The sequence below is a fragment of the Narcine bancroftii genome, chromosome 12 (assembly GCF_036971445.1).
Source record: "Narcine bancroftii isolate sNarBan1 chromosome 12, sNarBan1.hap1, whole genome shotgun sequence".
Lineage (NCBI taxonomy): Eukaryota > Metazoa > Chordata > Chondrichthyes > Torpediniformes > Narcinidae > Narcine > Narcine bancroftii.
The window spans coordinates 6,219,081-6,233,893 of NC_091480.1; the positions used below are offsets into that span (position 1 = coordinate 6,219,081).

The 14,813-nt window shown below is 48.5% G+C and overlaps 2 protein-coding genes across 8 annotated transcripts in view; both read left to right on the forward strand.

Annotated features, from left to right (window-relative positions):
- The window catches only part of mfsd13al (major facilitator superfamily domain containing 13a-like), a 35,044-nt gene extending 31,259 nt beyond the window's left edge, over nt 1-3,785 (forward strand). For 5 of the 7 annotated variants that reach the window (XM_069905604.1, XM_069905606.1, XM_069905603.1 and 2 more), the window contains one exon: nt 54-3,336. In XM_069905604.1, coding sequence (XP_069761705.1) covers nt 54-195 — 142 coding nt within the window. In that variant the 3' untranslated portion in view covers nt 196-3,336. Of the gene's footprint in view, nt 1-53; nt 3,337-3,558 lie in introns of those variants that run through there. The other 2 variants (XM_069905600.1, XM_069905602.1) reach the window with 2 other exon arrangements.
- A 1,540-nt stretch (nt 3,786-5,325) lies between these two features.
- mettl9 (methyltransferase 9, His-X-His N1-histidine) lies at nt 5,326-14,806 on the forward strand. Its single transcript, XM_069905611.1, has 3 exons — nt 5,326-7,081; nt 13,370-13,560; nt 14,246-14,806. Exons 1-3 carry the CDS (start codon nt 6,989-6,991, stop codon nt 14,457-14,459), a joined length of 498 nt encoding a protein of 165 aa, XP_069761712.1. The 5' UTR covers nt 5,326-6,988; the 3' UTR covers nt 14,460-14,806.
- Nucleotides 14,807-14,813: the final 7 nt, after the last annotated feature.

Below are 14,813 nucleotides of genomic sequence, written 5' to 3' on the forward strand. Positions count from 1 at the left end.
GAAGTTAGTCGATACTATTTTAGAAGCCAATTCTACCCCTTTTCTTTCTGCAGTTCTCTGGAGGACCTTCATGGGGTCATGTTCTGGCTGGTCTGCCTGACTCCTCTGGGTATCGTGATCTTGCAGATACTGGCGTGGACGCCCTTTTCCATCCGGGAAAGCCACAGTGACATCCCAAAGTATCTTGATTCCTAAAGACAGGCAATCCCTAAATGTAAAGTACCTGGGATCCCTGTTGTTGGGGATCATTATTTAGTAGTGATAGGACAGATGAGGTGGTAATGTTTCTAATTTGGGATTCTTTTCTTTCATTCTTGAGGCATGGGCTGGGATCTCATTGATACCCACTGTAGGGCTGGGATCTCATTGATGCCCGCTGTAGGGCTGGAATCTCATTGATGCCCGCTGTAGGGCTGGAATCTCATTGATGCCCGCTGTAGGGCTGGGATCTCATTGATGCCTGCTGTAGGGCTGGGATCTCATTGATGCCCGCTGTAGGGCTGGGATCTCATTGATGCCTGCTGTAGGGCTGGGATCTCATTGATGCCCACTGTAATCTGAGAACATGTTGGCTTTCAGTTTGGTGAGATCACTTCAAGAGATAAGTATATCATAAAATTCTGTAGACGCCAATTTCAGGAGGTGTTTGTTGGGAGGATCTCGGTGGCCATGATGAGAGAGGGAGATGTCTCCCCAGTTAGGACAGTGTGATGTGAAGAGGAATCTTTATGTAACCAAGGGGCATTGTCCTGTGCATTATACGGGCTCCTCCTGGGTATGTGGCTCCTCGTAGAGAGGGTCCAGCTTCAGTCCTGCGTATCTGAGTGCCAATTGTCTGTCAGAATTGTACCCCACGCTGACAGTAATGCCTCCTTGGAGATGGACCTGGGCATGAGACAAGCTCTTAGGCCCAAATCGTCCATGCTGGGAGGTGCTGCGGAAGACATCTTGGCAAGTACTGTGCACCGTTCCTGGTGGTTAGAGATGGATGGACCCCTGACCATGTGGTCTGCGACAAGGTTCGAGGTTGCTGGGGAAGTGGAGTGTCATTGTCCCTGTCATTCTGACCAGGGAAACTACAGGAGGATGGAGTCTGCCAGTTGTGCAGCAATCATACTGCCCTAACCCCAGAGGGGTCTGTTGTACAAGTTCTCCCCAACACTAATGCATGGCCCCTCTCCCAAAGGAAAAACACCAAACCACCCCCCCCCCCCCACCTCCCTGTCCAAAACAGGCTCTAGTCCAAGGTACCAGCACCTAAGTAACCTTCAGTCCCAAATCTCTTCAACCTGTCCCCTACAACACCCTGATGCTGGCTATAATTGTGACTTTGGAATAAATTAGAGCCAACAGTGAATGCCATGACATGACTGCTGTGTCACTGTTAAATTACCTCTTATTTCACCGTGTGTAAAGGCAGGAGGACTTGGTGGGGGGGGGGGGGGGGTGGGGGGAAGACAATTTCCTGAGCAAACCCATGGGGAAATACCTCAGGTTTCAGTTAACGGAGTCCTGATCCCCATCTTCTCATCATGTTTCCTGAAGCTGAAAACCATCCCTTGGTCCCCAGGAGGATTTTGGTGCCAGTTTACACTTAATACTGGTTTCATGTGACTTGTACAATATACATTCTGTACTGTATCTGGTGAACTGTTTTGCTGAATGTGGCTGACTCCTCCTGGGCTTTGAGAGGCCTGGATCCAGGTTTTTGCTGGGGTTTCACTCCAGGTTATCCGAATGCCAACCTTCTGCCAAAATTATTACCCAGAGAGACAATAATGCCTTTCAGAAAGATGCATTCATTTCATTAAAATTCATCCAAAATAATCCGGAATTGTTGAAAGGAAGTGGCAAGGAGCCAATCCAAGTGGGTTGCTCTTTCGCCTTGGAGCTGGATTGGAATCTGGAGTAGGTGGTCCCGGTGTCCGAGCCAAGTGGAACAGAGCTTCCCAACCTAATCCCAGGACCCAGCACTAGCTCCCGCAACCCTAAGCCACAGCTCTTCAGATACACAGCCTGGGAATGCTCAGTGGTGAGGGGTTCTGCCTCTTTCATGACGGTGAGCCCCAGTCACCATCAGCCCCCTTGTCTCCCCTTAATCCTCCCATATCTCTGCTCCTCAAGAAATGGGAGTGTGAAGGCCATCTAGTCCCTCAAACTCCCTCGGCAACCCTGCAAGGTCCTGGCAGAATCTCCTGTGGCCTCCCTTGAAGTTCAAACCTGCCAACTCTGCCTTAATATTTCCAATAACTCTGCCTCCACATCTTCTGCACATTCCGATGTTTCTTAGTTCTGGGAAGATATTCCAGCTCATCTCTGTTGGAAATGGATGGTCCCTTCATTTGAAATCCCAGTTTCTAACTCTAGGTGACCCCACTAGGAGAGGCACCTTGGCACTCGCCCTGCCCAAAATACCCCAAAATTGTTCCAACCAGATTACCTCTTGTTCTTCCAAAATGTCCAATAATTACAGGCCCAGTGGGTTCAGCCACTCCTCCTGCAGCACTCCCTTCATTCCCAGGATCCTACCAAGTGAACTGAGTCACTCCAATTCTTTCTATCCAGATCCCTTAACTTGATAAATGTCGGGCCAGGAAAAATTACCCCAATTGTTCCTTCCACATGACAGTTTTCCAGTTCCACTAGTTGTAATGCAATCTGCTAGGTTTTCTATTTGATTGTTAAGGGGTCGGGATTTATACATTGGGAAATATTACGGCTAAACTGTTTTGGTCCTCTTACCCCTTTGGACTCCATGTTCCTGGTTTTATACCAGCTGGTTCATACTGGTGTTTACCCCTGGAAGCTGTTCAGAGTATATACAATGAACAGTTAAAAATGGCTGGATCCAAAGGGTTAAAAAATGCACTAGCTTTGGATGCTGTCCAGAAGAGATTGACCAGGATATATCCTGAGAGGGCAGCTGTTTTAACGAGTGATTGAATAATATTCAAAGATAAGGGGTTTGCTGATGGGGGAGGGAGTGGTGGAACAGGAACTTCCCGAGTGTACTGAACCCCTGGAATTCCCTGCCCTCAAAGTTGCAGAGGCTGCATCACTGCAGGTAGTTAATGAGAAGAATTGTTGAAAGATTGGGCAGTTCTGGGGAACTGGCAGAGAACTGAAGCCAGGGAAAGGCAAGTCTTGCAGGCAGCTGAGAAGTATCACCAGATCTTCCTATTGCAGCGGTGTTGGCCAGGGGTCTTTGGACAGGATGCACTTCCTCTTCGAAGTAACATGGTAATTGAGTAAATGTCTGGGATTAAACAGATCAGGGTCTTAACTTTAAAAATTCAAATAGATTTTAGATGCAATAAAAAGACATTCCCTCTGTTATTGATGCATCTTAGTGTCTTTATTTGTTAAGAAAGGAAAACAAAGGCATGTTATCTAACCTGAAGTTGGATTAGTAACAAGGAGGAAGTTCATTCCAGTCACTCCCCAGTTGGAGGAATTTGAAACCCAGTCTATGTCCCCTTCTCTCCCCGTCATCAGTTGGAGATGTGTGTCCATTTTGCCTCTTACAGGTACCTAATTCCCCCATTGTGATTTTTCCAGCATTTATTGCCATCTACGTCAGTGTTCGTTAATGGGTGGAGCTCCCGACGAAAATTAAACTGCCTGATGGAGGACGATGGAAATTCTTGCATTTATATGGCATCTTTCAGGATGTTCCAAAAAAAAAATTGAGGTACCTTTGCATGCAATCCCTGGAACACATGAATATTGTTGGCAAAATTGTTGTGTGATGAAGCAACTGATTTTTTTTTAAAGATTAAATATTTTGCCAGGAACTAAAATATATATTTTTATATAGTTCAGCCATCATTAATTATAAAGACAGCAGCAGGCACTGCAGTCACGATGTCTGTGCTGATCATACCACCAGTTTAAAGCATACACAGTCATACCCTCCAATCCCTGCCTAATCTTGCAACCAACCACCTTTTTAACTTTGCTATTGTATCTGTAGCAAGTTCCAGGCACCCACCACTCACTTTAAAAAAAAAAAATCTCTCTTAAACTTTACCACTTAAAGCTTTTCATTCTAATATTTGATATTTCCATCCTGGAAAGAATCGAGGACATCGACATGAGGCGGTATCTTAAGAAAGCAGCCTCTCTCCTCAAGGACCCCCACTACCCAGGCCATGCCCTCTTCAGGCTGCTACCATTCAGAAAAGGTACTGGAGCCTGAAGACGAGCACTCAGTGGCACAAGGACAGCTTCTTCCCTGCTGCCATCAGATGCCTGAATAATCAATGAACCCAAGACACTGCCTCACTTTTACTTTTCATGCATTACTTTTCTTTTGTAAGGTGGTTTATATGAATGTTTGCCCTGTGATGCTGGCCCAAAACAATGAATTTTGTGGCATGTTCATGACATTAAATTCTGATTCTGAATTAGGTTACGGCTATAGGATGGGGCCTGGTTCTGGTTACTGAGGCGGCAAGTGTGTCAGGTCTGGTGACTGATTCACTCTGAGGAAAGCCTGCCTAGGCTTACAGGATTAAATAGGAAAATATGAAGACTGTGATTGTAATACAATGGGTAAAGTGCTGAAAAGTCAGTAGGTCACACAGCTTTCAGAGAAAGTGAAAGGTGACCAACCTTTAGGCCCCGAGTCCTTTGTCAAGGTCGGAGCAAAAAGCAGGCAGGCGCCTGGAGAACAAGGTGGGGAAGGAGAAGAGGGAGGAAGGGGCAGGACAAGAAGCTCAGGCTAACAGGCAAGAGAGGTCAAAGGTGTATTCACGAAAAACAATGCTGGAGAAAGAGTGAAGATAAAGATAGGTTTCACAAAACTACAGGAAAGATAGATAGAGAGCAGAGAAGATTTACAAGGATGTTGCGGACTTCAGGAACTGATTTATAGGGAAGGTTAAACAGGTTAAGAGTTTATTCCCTGGAGCACAGAATGAGGAGATGGACACAGAGTAAATGTAGGTCGGCTTTTTCCACTGAGGACGTGGGTTACGGGTGAAAGGGGAAAAGTTTAGGGGGATCGTGGTGGGAGCGGGAACGAGCCGAGAAGGGTTTGGACAGGTACGTGGTGGGGTCCTGGAAGGCGTGGGATTAATGGTTGGGCACGGACTAGAAGGGCTGAAAGGCCTGTTCCTGGGCTGTAAGGTTGAGGGGCCGAAGGCCGGAACGTCGGCGTGTCGAGACCCCAAAGACGGCGGGGGGGTCACGGGCCGGCCCGGTCCACGAGGGTGGGGGGCGGTGGGTCCACGTCTCCTTCCGGGACCCGGTAGCCAATAATCGGATCCGGAGCCGGTTACGTCATCCTTGCCCTCCACCTATCAGCAGCAGGAGGAAGAGGAAATTGCTTTTGAATTGGGCGGCCGGCAGGTCCGGCCAAGGGGGCGCCGGGGTGGTCGGTGGGACCGCGAGGGGACAAGCCAAAGGCGCGACCGTCTGGCCCGCTGCTCAGTCCGGAGGCGGTGCTGAATGTGCTTTTACCCCCCACCTCGGGAACCCCGTTCCCCTCGAGGAAAAACCGGGAACCCCTTCCCCTCGAGGAATCCCCGGGAACCCCTTTCCCTCGAGGAAAAACCGGGAACCCCTTCCCCTCGAGGAATCCCCGGGAACCCCTTTCCCTCGAGGAAAAACCGGGAACCCCTTCCCCTCGAGGAATCCCCGGGAACCCCTTCCCCTCCAGTGATCCCCGGGAACCCCTTCCCCTCCAGTGATCCCCGGGAACCCCTTCCCCTCCAGTGATCCCCGGGAACCCCTTCCCCTCCAGTGATCCCCGGGAACCCCTTCCCCTCCAGTGATCCCCGGGAACCCCTTCCCCTCCAGTGATCCCCGGGAACCCCTTCCCCTCCAGTGATCCCCGGGAACCCCTTCCCCTCCAGTGATCCCCGGGAACCCCTTCCCCTCCAGTGATCCCCGGGAACCCCTTCCCCTCCAGTGATCCCCGGGAACCCCTTCCCCTCCAGTGATCCCCGGGAACCCCTTCCCCTCCAGTGATCCCCGGGAACCCCTTCCCCTCCAGTGATCCCCGGGAACCCCTTCCCCTCCAGTGATCCCCGGGAACCCCTTCCCCTCCAGTGATCCCCGGGAACCCCTTCCCCTCCAGTGATCCCCGGGAACCCCTTCCCCTCCAGTGATCCCCGGGAACCCCTTCCCCTCCAGTGATCCCCGGGAACCCCTTCCCCTCCAGTGATCCCCGGGAACCCCTTCCCCTCCAGTGATCCCCGGGAACCCCTTCCCCTCCAGTGATCCCCGGGAACCCCTTCCCCTCCAGTGATCCCCGGGAACCCCTTCCCCTCCAGTGATCCCCGGGAACCCCTTCCCCTCCAGTGATCCCCGGGAACCCCTTCCCCTCCAGTGATCCCCGGGAACCCCTTCCCCTCCAGTGATCCCCGGGAACCCCTTCCCCTCCAGTGATCCCCGGGAACCCCTTCCCCTCCAGTGATCCCCGGGAACCCCTTCCCCTCCAGTGATCCCCGGGAACCCCTTCCCCTCCAGTGATCCCCGGGAACCCCTTCCCCTCCAGTGATCCCCGGGAACCCCTTCCCCTCCAGTGATCCCCGGGAACCCCTTCCCCTCCAGTGATCCCCGGGAACCCCTTCCCCTCCAGTGATCCCCGGGAACCCCTTCCCCTCCAGTGATCCCCGGGAACCCCTTCCCCTCCAGTGATCCCCGGGAACCCCTTCCCCTCCAGTGATCCCCGGGAACCCCTTCCCCTCCAGTGATCCCCGGGAACCCCTTCCCCTCCAGTGATCCCCGGGAACCCCTTCCCCTCCAGTGATCCCCGGGAACCCCTCTCTGGGGACCTTCTCTCCCACCAGGAATCCTCGGGTCCTCCTCCCCCTCTTCGCACTTCCCCCTGGAACCCACTTCCCGGGACCCGGCTGCATAATAACCAGGAAAGCTCGCGCAGGTGGAGGGGGGGGGGGCTTACTCCTTTGAGTCCAAGACGGCGCTCTGGCGTGCCGCGTTCCTGTTTTGCTACTTTTCCTCCCTGCTGCAACTGCGCCGAATGTGGAGCAGTCAGTACGTGCGGAGCCCCCTCACCCGCACCCTGCTCCTCAACATGCAGGACCCGGACCCCGAGGACCGGGACAGGTTGCAGGTAACGTGGGGGAGGCAGACAAAATCCGCACCTGCTACTCTCTGGAGGGAGGGTGGATACGCTAGCAGGACACAGAATCGAGCAGCATCTGTGGAAGGAAGGGATGTGGGGTCAGCGCCACATCCTTAGTGGCTGGGGTAGGGGGTCGGCAAAGCAGAGCTGATGGAGAGGTGAGGAATTGGAGAAAACTACAGGGAGATGGGATGAGGTGGTTGGTTGATAACTGAACAACGATTCCTTTCCAAAGGTTTGCTTCCTGAAAATACATTGGGGATTATGATAGGCAATGTCAAGATGAACACAAAGATTACTTCAGATTTGGTGTATCACATAGGAAGTTGGAGAACTATTAAATTAACTTTTACTGAATTCAGCATGTTTAATCGCATCGTGATGCTGACACATTACATTAGTTCAACTGACCTAAAAATGTTTTGCCACAGATTCTTGTTTGTACTCCGCATCTGATGCCTCTCATGTCAGTGTCCAACAATAGTCACTTTTTCATCAGAGACTGGGCGCAGACTGGGAGATCACTTCGGCTCTGTCAACCGCAGTGTGGATCTCCCAGTGGCCGCCCATTTCAATTCCCTGTCCCATTCCCTTTCCAACATGGTCACGTGCACTGCCAGACTGGGACCACCCAAATGTTGGAGGAACAACACGTCCTCCTCCTCCGACTGGGGTCCCCTCCAACTGGGTGGCATTAACATCGACTTCTCTGGCTTTCATTAAAACACCACTTCCCCTCTCCCATCTCCCCATTCCCTGTCTCCTTTTGCACATGATAAATTCTCTTATCCCATTCAATTAACACCTTTTGTGGTCTGGATTCCTCCCCCATTATTTAAATTCTGAGACTTTCTGATATCCTGCTTCTTCCTTTTATGTTTTTTTTCCCTTGAAGGGCTCAGGCCCAAAACGTCGGCAATAAATCTTTGTCTCCTATGGATGCTGAGAAGACTGGCTGAGTTCCTCCAGCATTTCAGTGTTTTTATGGAAAAGCTGTATCAGGTTACGAACATGGTGAATGATTTTACCAGGACAGTGATATCCCAGTGAAACCTTTCCACATGTTCGTCACTGACGGCACCAAGGTCAACAGGGAAGACGTCCAAGTACGAATGCAGAAAATAGATTTTCAACAACGTGTTGTACTTCATGGTTTTGTGTGCTTGAGGTCGACTTAAAATATGACAGGAAATCACAAATATCAGTTTTATCTAAAAAACAGAGTGTGATAGGAAAATTTTCAGGTGATTTTCGTGATAGCAGCTCAAAATCCATAAAGTACCCAGAAGAATTCAGGAAGCAAAATCTTTGATATCCAGTGTAAGCAAAGGAACACTTTGTTTCAGCCGTTCTTGTGTGCGGTTGTGGTCGTCCAAGGAATGGGGGCAGAGGGAATTCAGCAGGATGTTGCCAGGATTAGAGGGTTGGACAAATGGGTTGTTTTAGCTTGAAGCTGTGAGGCTGAGGGAGACCCTGACAGGTTTATAAAATGATATAAGGCACTGAATGGGGAGGAGGGGTAAAAACTCACTGCTGGAGAAACTCAGCCGGTCAAACAGTGTCCTTTATACAGCACAGATAAAGATCTAGGAAGGTGCTTAAAAAGGACGGGAGAACTGGAGGAGGAGTCACGTGATGGAGTAGTGGCCGGACGGTGAACTCCAGCCCTCTCCAGAAAAGTCGGGAAAAACAAAGGAAAACACAAAGGCACAGAAATAAAAGTTACAGAAAAGTGAGTATAAAGGTGGAAAGAAGATGGCGACAAAAAAAGAAAAATCGAAAGCAACGGTAAGAAGAGAGGAAGAGAAGACAAAGGAGGAAAAAGGTGAAGGCCTTACCTGTCCGAAGAGGCCCGCTGCGGAGAGAGAAACCCGCTCCTTCAGGTCGGTAAATAATGGACTACAAAAATGGCTCGCTGAGCCGAGTAAAAGTGCGCAACCGCGCATGCGCGATTCCTCGTGCATGCGCGATGCGAATGAAAAAAAACACACCGACGGGAGGGGGGACCAGCTGGGGAGTCGATCTCCACAGCCGGCAACGACAGCTGCAGAACACCTGCAGCAAGAAGAGACCACAGAAGACAATGGAAACAAGAAAGAAGAGAAGGAAAGGGCACCAAAGAAACAACAGATGGTCAACCCAGAGGAAGAAGAAGAGGAAGAGTACAGTGAAATAGAAGAAGAAAAGAAAGGCAAGATAAAGGATATACTTGCTCTTATTAAAGGATACATGGAGTCATTTAAAGAATGGCAAACACAGGAATTTAAGGATTTAAGAAAAAGAATAAACAACACAGAAGAGAAAATGAATAAAATAGAGATGACCTTAACAGAAATGGGAAAGAAAATGGACAAGATGGAAGAGCGGGCAGTAGCAGCAGAAATGGAGGTAGAAGACTTAAAAAAGAAATTGGAGGAATCTAATAAAAAAGCGATAGAGACACAAGAACTGTTAGCTCAAAAAATAGATATAATGGAAAATTATAACAGAAGAAATAACATAAAGATAGTGGGCCTTAAGGAAGATGAAGAAGGCAAGAATATGAGGGAGTTTATAAAAGAGTGGATCCCTAAGACCCTAGGATGTCCAGAACTACAGCAAGAAATGGAAATAGAAAGGGCACATAGAGTATTGGCCTCTAAACCACAACCACAACAAAAACCAAGATCTATTGTAGTAAAATTCCTAAGATATACTACAAGAGAAAAGGTACTGGAGAAGACAATGGAAAAAGTAAGAGAGGGCAACAAACCACTGGAGTATAAAGGGCAAAAAATCTTCATTTATCCAGATATAAGTTTTGAACTCCTAAAGAAGAGAAAAGAGTTCAATACAGCAAAGACGATTTTATGGAAGAAAGGGTATAAATTTATACTAAAGCATCCAGCGGTATTGAAAATATTTATTCCAGGACAACAAAACAGACTATTCTCGGATCCAGAAGAAGCACGAAAATTTGCAGAACAATTACAAAAATAGACTGAGGGAGGAAGACAGGTAATGAGAGTTAAAATGATCACGATTGATATGTATGTGGGTAAAGAGGTATAAGAGTGAATAGAGACAATGTGCATACGTGAATGTATCTGTACTTAGAGGAAAATATAGATAGTATAGACAAGAATTAATAAGGGAAGGTAATGGAATAGAGAGAATAAGGAGGGAATTAAAAGAGTGACCTTTGTGACATATGAAAAGTGAAATCTTTTCTGGGGGGGGCGGGGTGGGGGGAAATAGCGGTCACTGCAAATCAGTTGATGCTTGCGAGTGGATTCGCAAATCCAAATGGAGAGGGGAGATGTGGTTGTCCGACAAGGGATAAAGGACAACTCAGGAGGGGAAGGGGGAGATTGGGGATAAATAAGATAGAAATAGGAGAATAAGGAAAATGTTGGATGTTGTAGGAATGTTGTCTTATAAAGAGTTGAAAATAAGAAAACAGAAATGGAAAAGGAGGAAAGGTAATGATGGAAAAACGGAAAGAGAAGATAAACAAAATATAAAAGGGCTACGCTGAACTATATGACTTTAAATATTAATGGAATACATAACCAAATTAAAAGGAAGAAACTACTAAACTTAAATGAATAAATGTATTCCATTAGAAAAAATAACATATAGGTTAAGAAATAATATTGAAATATTCGAACAAGTATAGGAGCCTTACATTAAATACAATAGCGAAAACCTACCGGGACAAACATTACCTAAGTTGATGGAAGGAGAAGGAAAGAAAAGAATGGACTCAGTAGAATTTCTGGTGTATTTTTGTTGAATGACAACATTGTCTGACTGGCTTAATGCAACCTAGATTGTATACCTAAAATGGATGAGTGGGGGGGTGGCGTGGGAGGAGGGGGGGGGAGAAAAAGTCACTGTATATGTGTGAAAAAGAAATAGTGTATATCATGGCTAATGTGATTTATGGTGTGAAAAATAAAAAAAATAAAAAAAAAAAGGACGGGGAGAACTCAAAGGATGCACGAGAAGGCCTTGGAATGTAGGATTAAGAAGACCACCCCCCCCAAGGCGCTCTGTGTGCATGGGAAGAACAGAAGGATGATGAGAATGAAGGTGGGGCCGCTAGAGGATGAGGGAGGCAACATGTGGCTGGAGGTGGGGAGGTTCAAAATGAAAACTTTGCATCAGTACTCACAAGAGGTTGAAATTGAACAGACATGTGTGCTGGACAATGTGGAGGTTAAGGAAGAGGAAGTGTTGGATCTTCTTAAAAGCATAAAGATTGAGAAATCCCCAGGGCCGAATGTGATATACCCCAGGTTGCCGTGGGAAGTGAGAGAAGAGATGGCTGGGGCAATAACTATGATCTTTGAGTCCTCTATGGCTGCAGGAGGATTGGAGAACGGCAAATGTAGTTCCCTTGTTTAAAAAGGTAATAAGGAGAATCCTGGGAATTATAGACCAGTGAGTCTCATGTCAGTGGTGTGTAAACTATTGGAGAGGATTCTTAGGATAGGATCTGAGTCCAGTCAATCAAGGATAGTCAGCTTGGCTTTGTGAAGGGAAGGTTGTGCCTCACGAGTCTAATTGAGTTTTTTGAGGAGGTAACAAAAGAAATTGATGAGGTGGTAGATGTGGTCGACTTGGATTTTAGTAAGGCATTTGACAAGGTCCCCTACGAGACTCATCCAGAAAGTCATGAGCATTGAATCAGTGGATCCTTGGCCGTGTGGATAAAAAAATTGGCTTGAGGAAGAAAGCAGAGAGTAGTAGTGGAAAGAAAGTATTCTGCGTAGAGGTCAGTGACTACTGGAGTGCCCCAGGGATCTGTTCTGGGACCCGTGCTCTTTGTGATTTTTATAAATGACCTGGATGAAGAGGCGGAAGGATGGATCAGTAACTTTGCGGATGATGCAAAGGTTGGAGGAGTTGTGGATGGAACTGAAGGTTACAAGTGGTTATAGACAGGATGCAGAGAAGGGCAGAAAAATGGCAGATGGATTTCAATCTGGATAAGTGTGAGGTGATGTATTTAGGAAGATCAAACCAGATGGCTGAGTACAGAGTCAAAGTTCAGTTGCTTAAGATTGTGGATAAACAGAGGGACCTTGGGGGTCCAAACCAATAAATCTCTCAAGGTCGCCATACAGGTTGATAGGATAGTTAAGAAGACCTTAATGGATGCTGGGCTTCATTAATAGGGGGGATTGAGTTCAGGAGTAGAGAGGTCATGTTGCAACTCAACAAATCTCTGGTGAGACCACACTTGTAGAGTATTGTGTTCAGTTTTGGTCACCTCATTATAGGAAAAATTGTGGAAGCTATGGAGAGGGTGAAGAGAAGATTTACCAAGATGTTGCCTGGATTGGGAAATGTCTTATGAGGCAAGGTTAGCAGAGCTGGGACTTTTCTCTTTGGATTATAGAAGGATGAGAGGTGACAATAGAGGTCTACAAGATTATGAGAGGCATAGACAGGGTGGACAGTCAGCATCTATTTCCCAGGGCAGGATCAGCAAACACCAGAGGATGTTTACAAAGTTAAGGGAGGGAAGTTTAGGGGAGAGATCAGAGGTAAGTTTTTTTTACACACAGAGTTGTGGGGGTCTGGAATACCTTGCCTGGGGTGGTGGAGGCTGGAACATTGGGGAAATTTAAGATACTCTTACACAGACACATGGATGAAAGGAAAATAAAGGGTTATGGTGTAGAGAGAGGAGCACAGTCCCACGGGCGGATAAGGGAGGGAGGGCAAACCAGCAGCCAAAAGGAAGGGGGATGGCTCTGTGAATCGAGGGAAGGGGATGGAGAAGCTGGAGGAAAGGAGACAGGGGGGTGGGGAAGGGAGGGAGAACAGTGAGTGGGCTAGCTGAAACCGGAGAGGTCGATGTTAATGCCGGCTGGTGGTAGAGCAACCAGGGAGAAAATCAGATGTTGCTTCTCCAATTTACTGATGGTCTTGGGTGGACAGCAAATGTGGCCATGGACAGACATTATCATTATGGGCGTGGGCTTGAAATTGTTGCCCACTGGGAGATCCCTGTCACTGATATGGACAGAGCAAAGGTGCTCAGTGAAGTGAACTCCAGTCTGCGCCCAGTCTCTGAAGTAAGGAGACCACAACGGGAGCACCAGACGTGGTCCATAACCCCTGCAGATTCACGAGTGAATCTGAGAGGGGCTGTTTGGGCCCCAAATGGAGGTGAGGGAGGAGGTGTGAGTGCATGTGTGGCACTTCCTGCGGTTACAGGAAGGTGCCAAGTGGGCGATTGCTTTGTTGAGCGCCTGACGTGGTTGACCTGTGGTTTTGTTCCAGTGGTACGTCTGTGACACACAATCACTGCCAATGCATCTGCGGCCGCTCTTCATTCAGAGTCACCTGGATGCAGGAACACGGGAGTTCTTGAGGCAGTGCTCGGAGAAGTCCAACTGGCTCTTCGTCCAGATTTATTACTCCTTGGTCACTTCTGTGTTTGGGCTGTTCATGTCCAAAACTTCAATCAACGGGTAAGGAGGTTTAAATATTGATTTATTTTTCGGGTGATAACTCCCAGCTACTGTGCACTGCTCATGTAAAGACTGCCTGTGGTAAAGAGTCCAAAAAGTAAAAGCAGTGCTGGAGAAGCTCAGCTGGTCAAACAGTGTCCTTGATTTTAATTTTAAATGTAGACTTACAGCACGGTAACAGGCCATTGTACTATGTGAGTAGAATGGACAGGTGCAGTGGACAGGTGCAATGGAAGTTTTATTTGCTGCAGCTTCACAGGACCATAAAACAAGCCACAGGTAAAAAGAGGAGGAGGTTCTCAGGGCCAAAGGGCCTGTTTCTGTGCTGTGTCATGTGGGGGAATGAGATTAATGGGAACATATAGACTTTCTATGTAATTAGGAGATACCATGGGGAACTGAGGAAGATCCTTTAAGTAGCTGGGTGGGGGGGGTGGGAGAAATACAGAGGTGTTACCACTTGTAGGATGCCAGACGTAGTAATGTCGGTTCCCTGGGGAGCAGAGGGAATGTGGGATTTGTTGCTCCAAGGAGTGGCTGTGAGGGGTTTTGGCAGAGTGGCATGCAAGGGAGATCAGGTGAGATGGGGCAGGGGCGGTAGGAGATTCAAGGACAGCGTGGAGCATTTGGGCTGAGCCGCCTGATGCTGTGCCGTAATCCGTTGCCTCTTTCTGTGCCGAGACAGGCTGCTGGGGCGGGGCTCGATGTTCATTTTCTCCGAAGATCAGCTGTTGCGCCTGCTGCGTGTGGAACCGGACTGGAGGGCCCGCAGGGTGCTGGACCTTGGCGCCGGGGACGGCGAGGTGACCAAGATCATCAGCCCACGTGTGGAAGAGGTCTATGTGACAGAGGTGTCTCCCACCATGAAGTGGCAGCTGAGAAAGAAGGGGTACAGGTAAAAGGCAGTGCCCCACTTTGGCCTACGGTGAACAGCGGGGACGGGAAGGGGACGAAGTTAACGCGAGGAGCTACTGGAACCTCTCCACACCTCAGCTGGCCTCTGCAGGGGGAAACAAAGACCCTTCCCCTCTCCACGGATGCTGCTTGACCTGCTGAGTGTTTCCTGCAGCTTGTTCTCCGAAAGTAAACCTGTCTTTGTTTCAGGGATTGGTTCAGGGCACCTGTCGTGACCTCGGGAAGGAAGTGTGTGTAAACCTGGGGAATGCCACAAATTCCTCCATGCCGGGGTGCTGAATTTGTACATCAGTCCATTTGTTGTGTTGCAGTGTTTACTGATCCCACCGTTTTATTCA

What these genes read in the sequence shown, in the direction of transcription:
- mettl9 (XM_069905611.1), top strand. Translation starts at nt 6,989, where the DNA reads ATGTGGAGCAGTCAGTACGTGCGGAGCCCCCTCACCCGCACCCTGCTC. An exon ending in AGGACCGGGACAGGTTGCAG is followed by an intron (nt 7,082 to 13,369) that starts GTAACGTGGGGG and finishes GTTTTGTTCCAG; the next exon opens with TGGTACGTCTGTGACACACA. An exon ending in TCCAAAACTTCAATCAACGG is followed by an intron (nt 13,561 to 14,245) that starts GTAAGGAGGTTT and finishes GTGCCGAGACAG; the next exon opens with GCTGCTGGGGCGGGGCTCGA.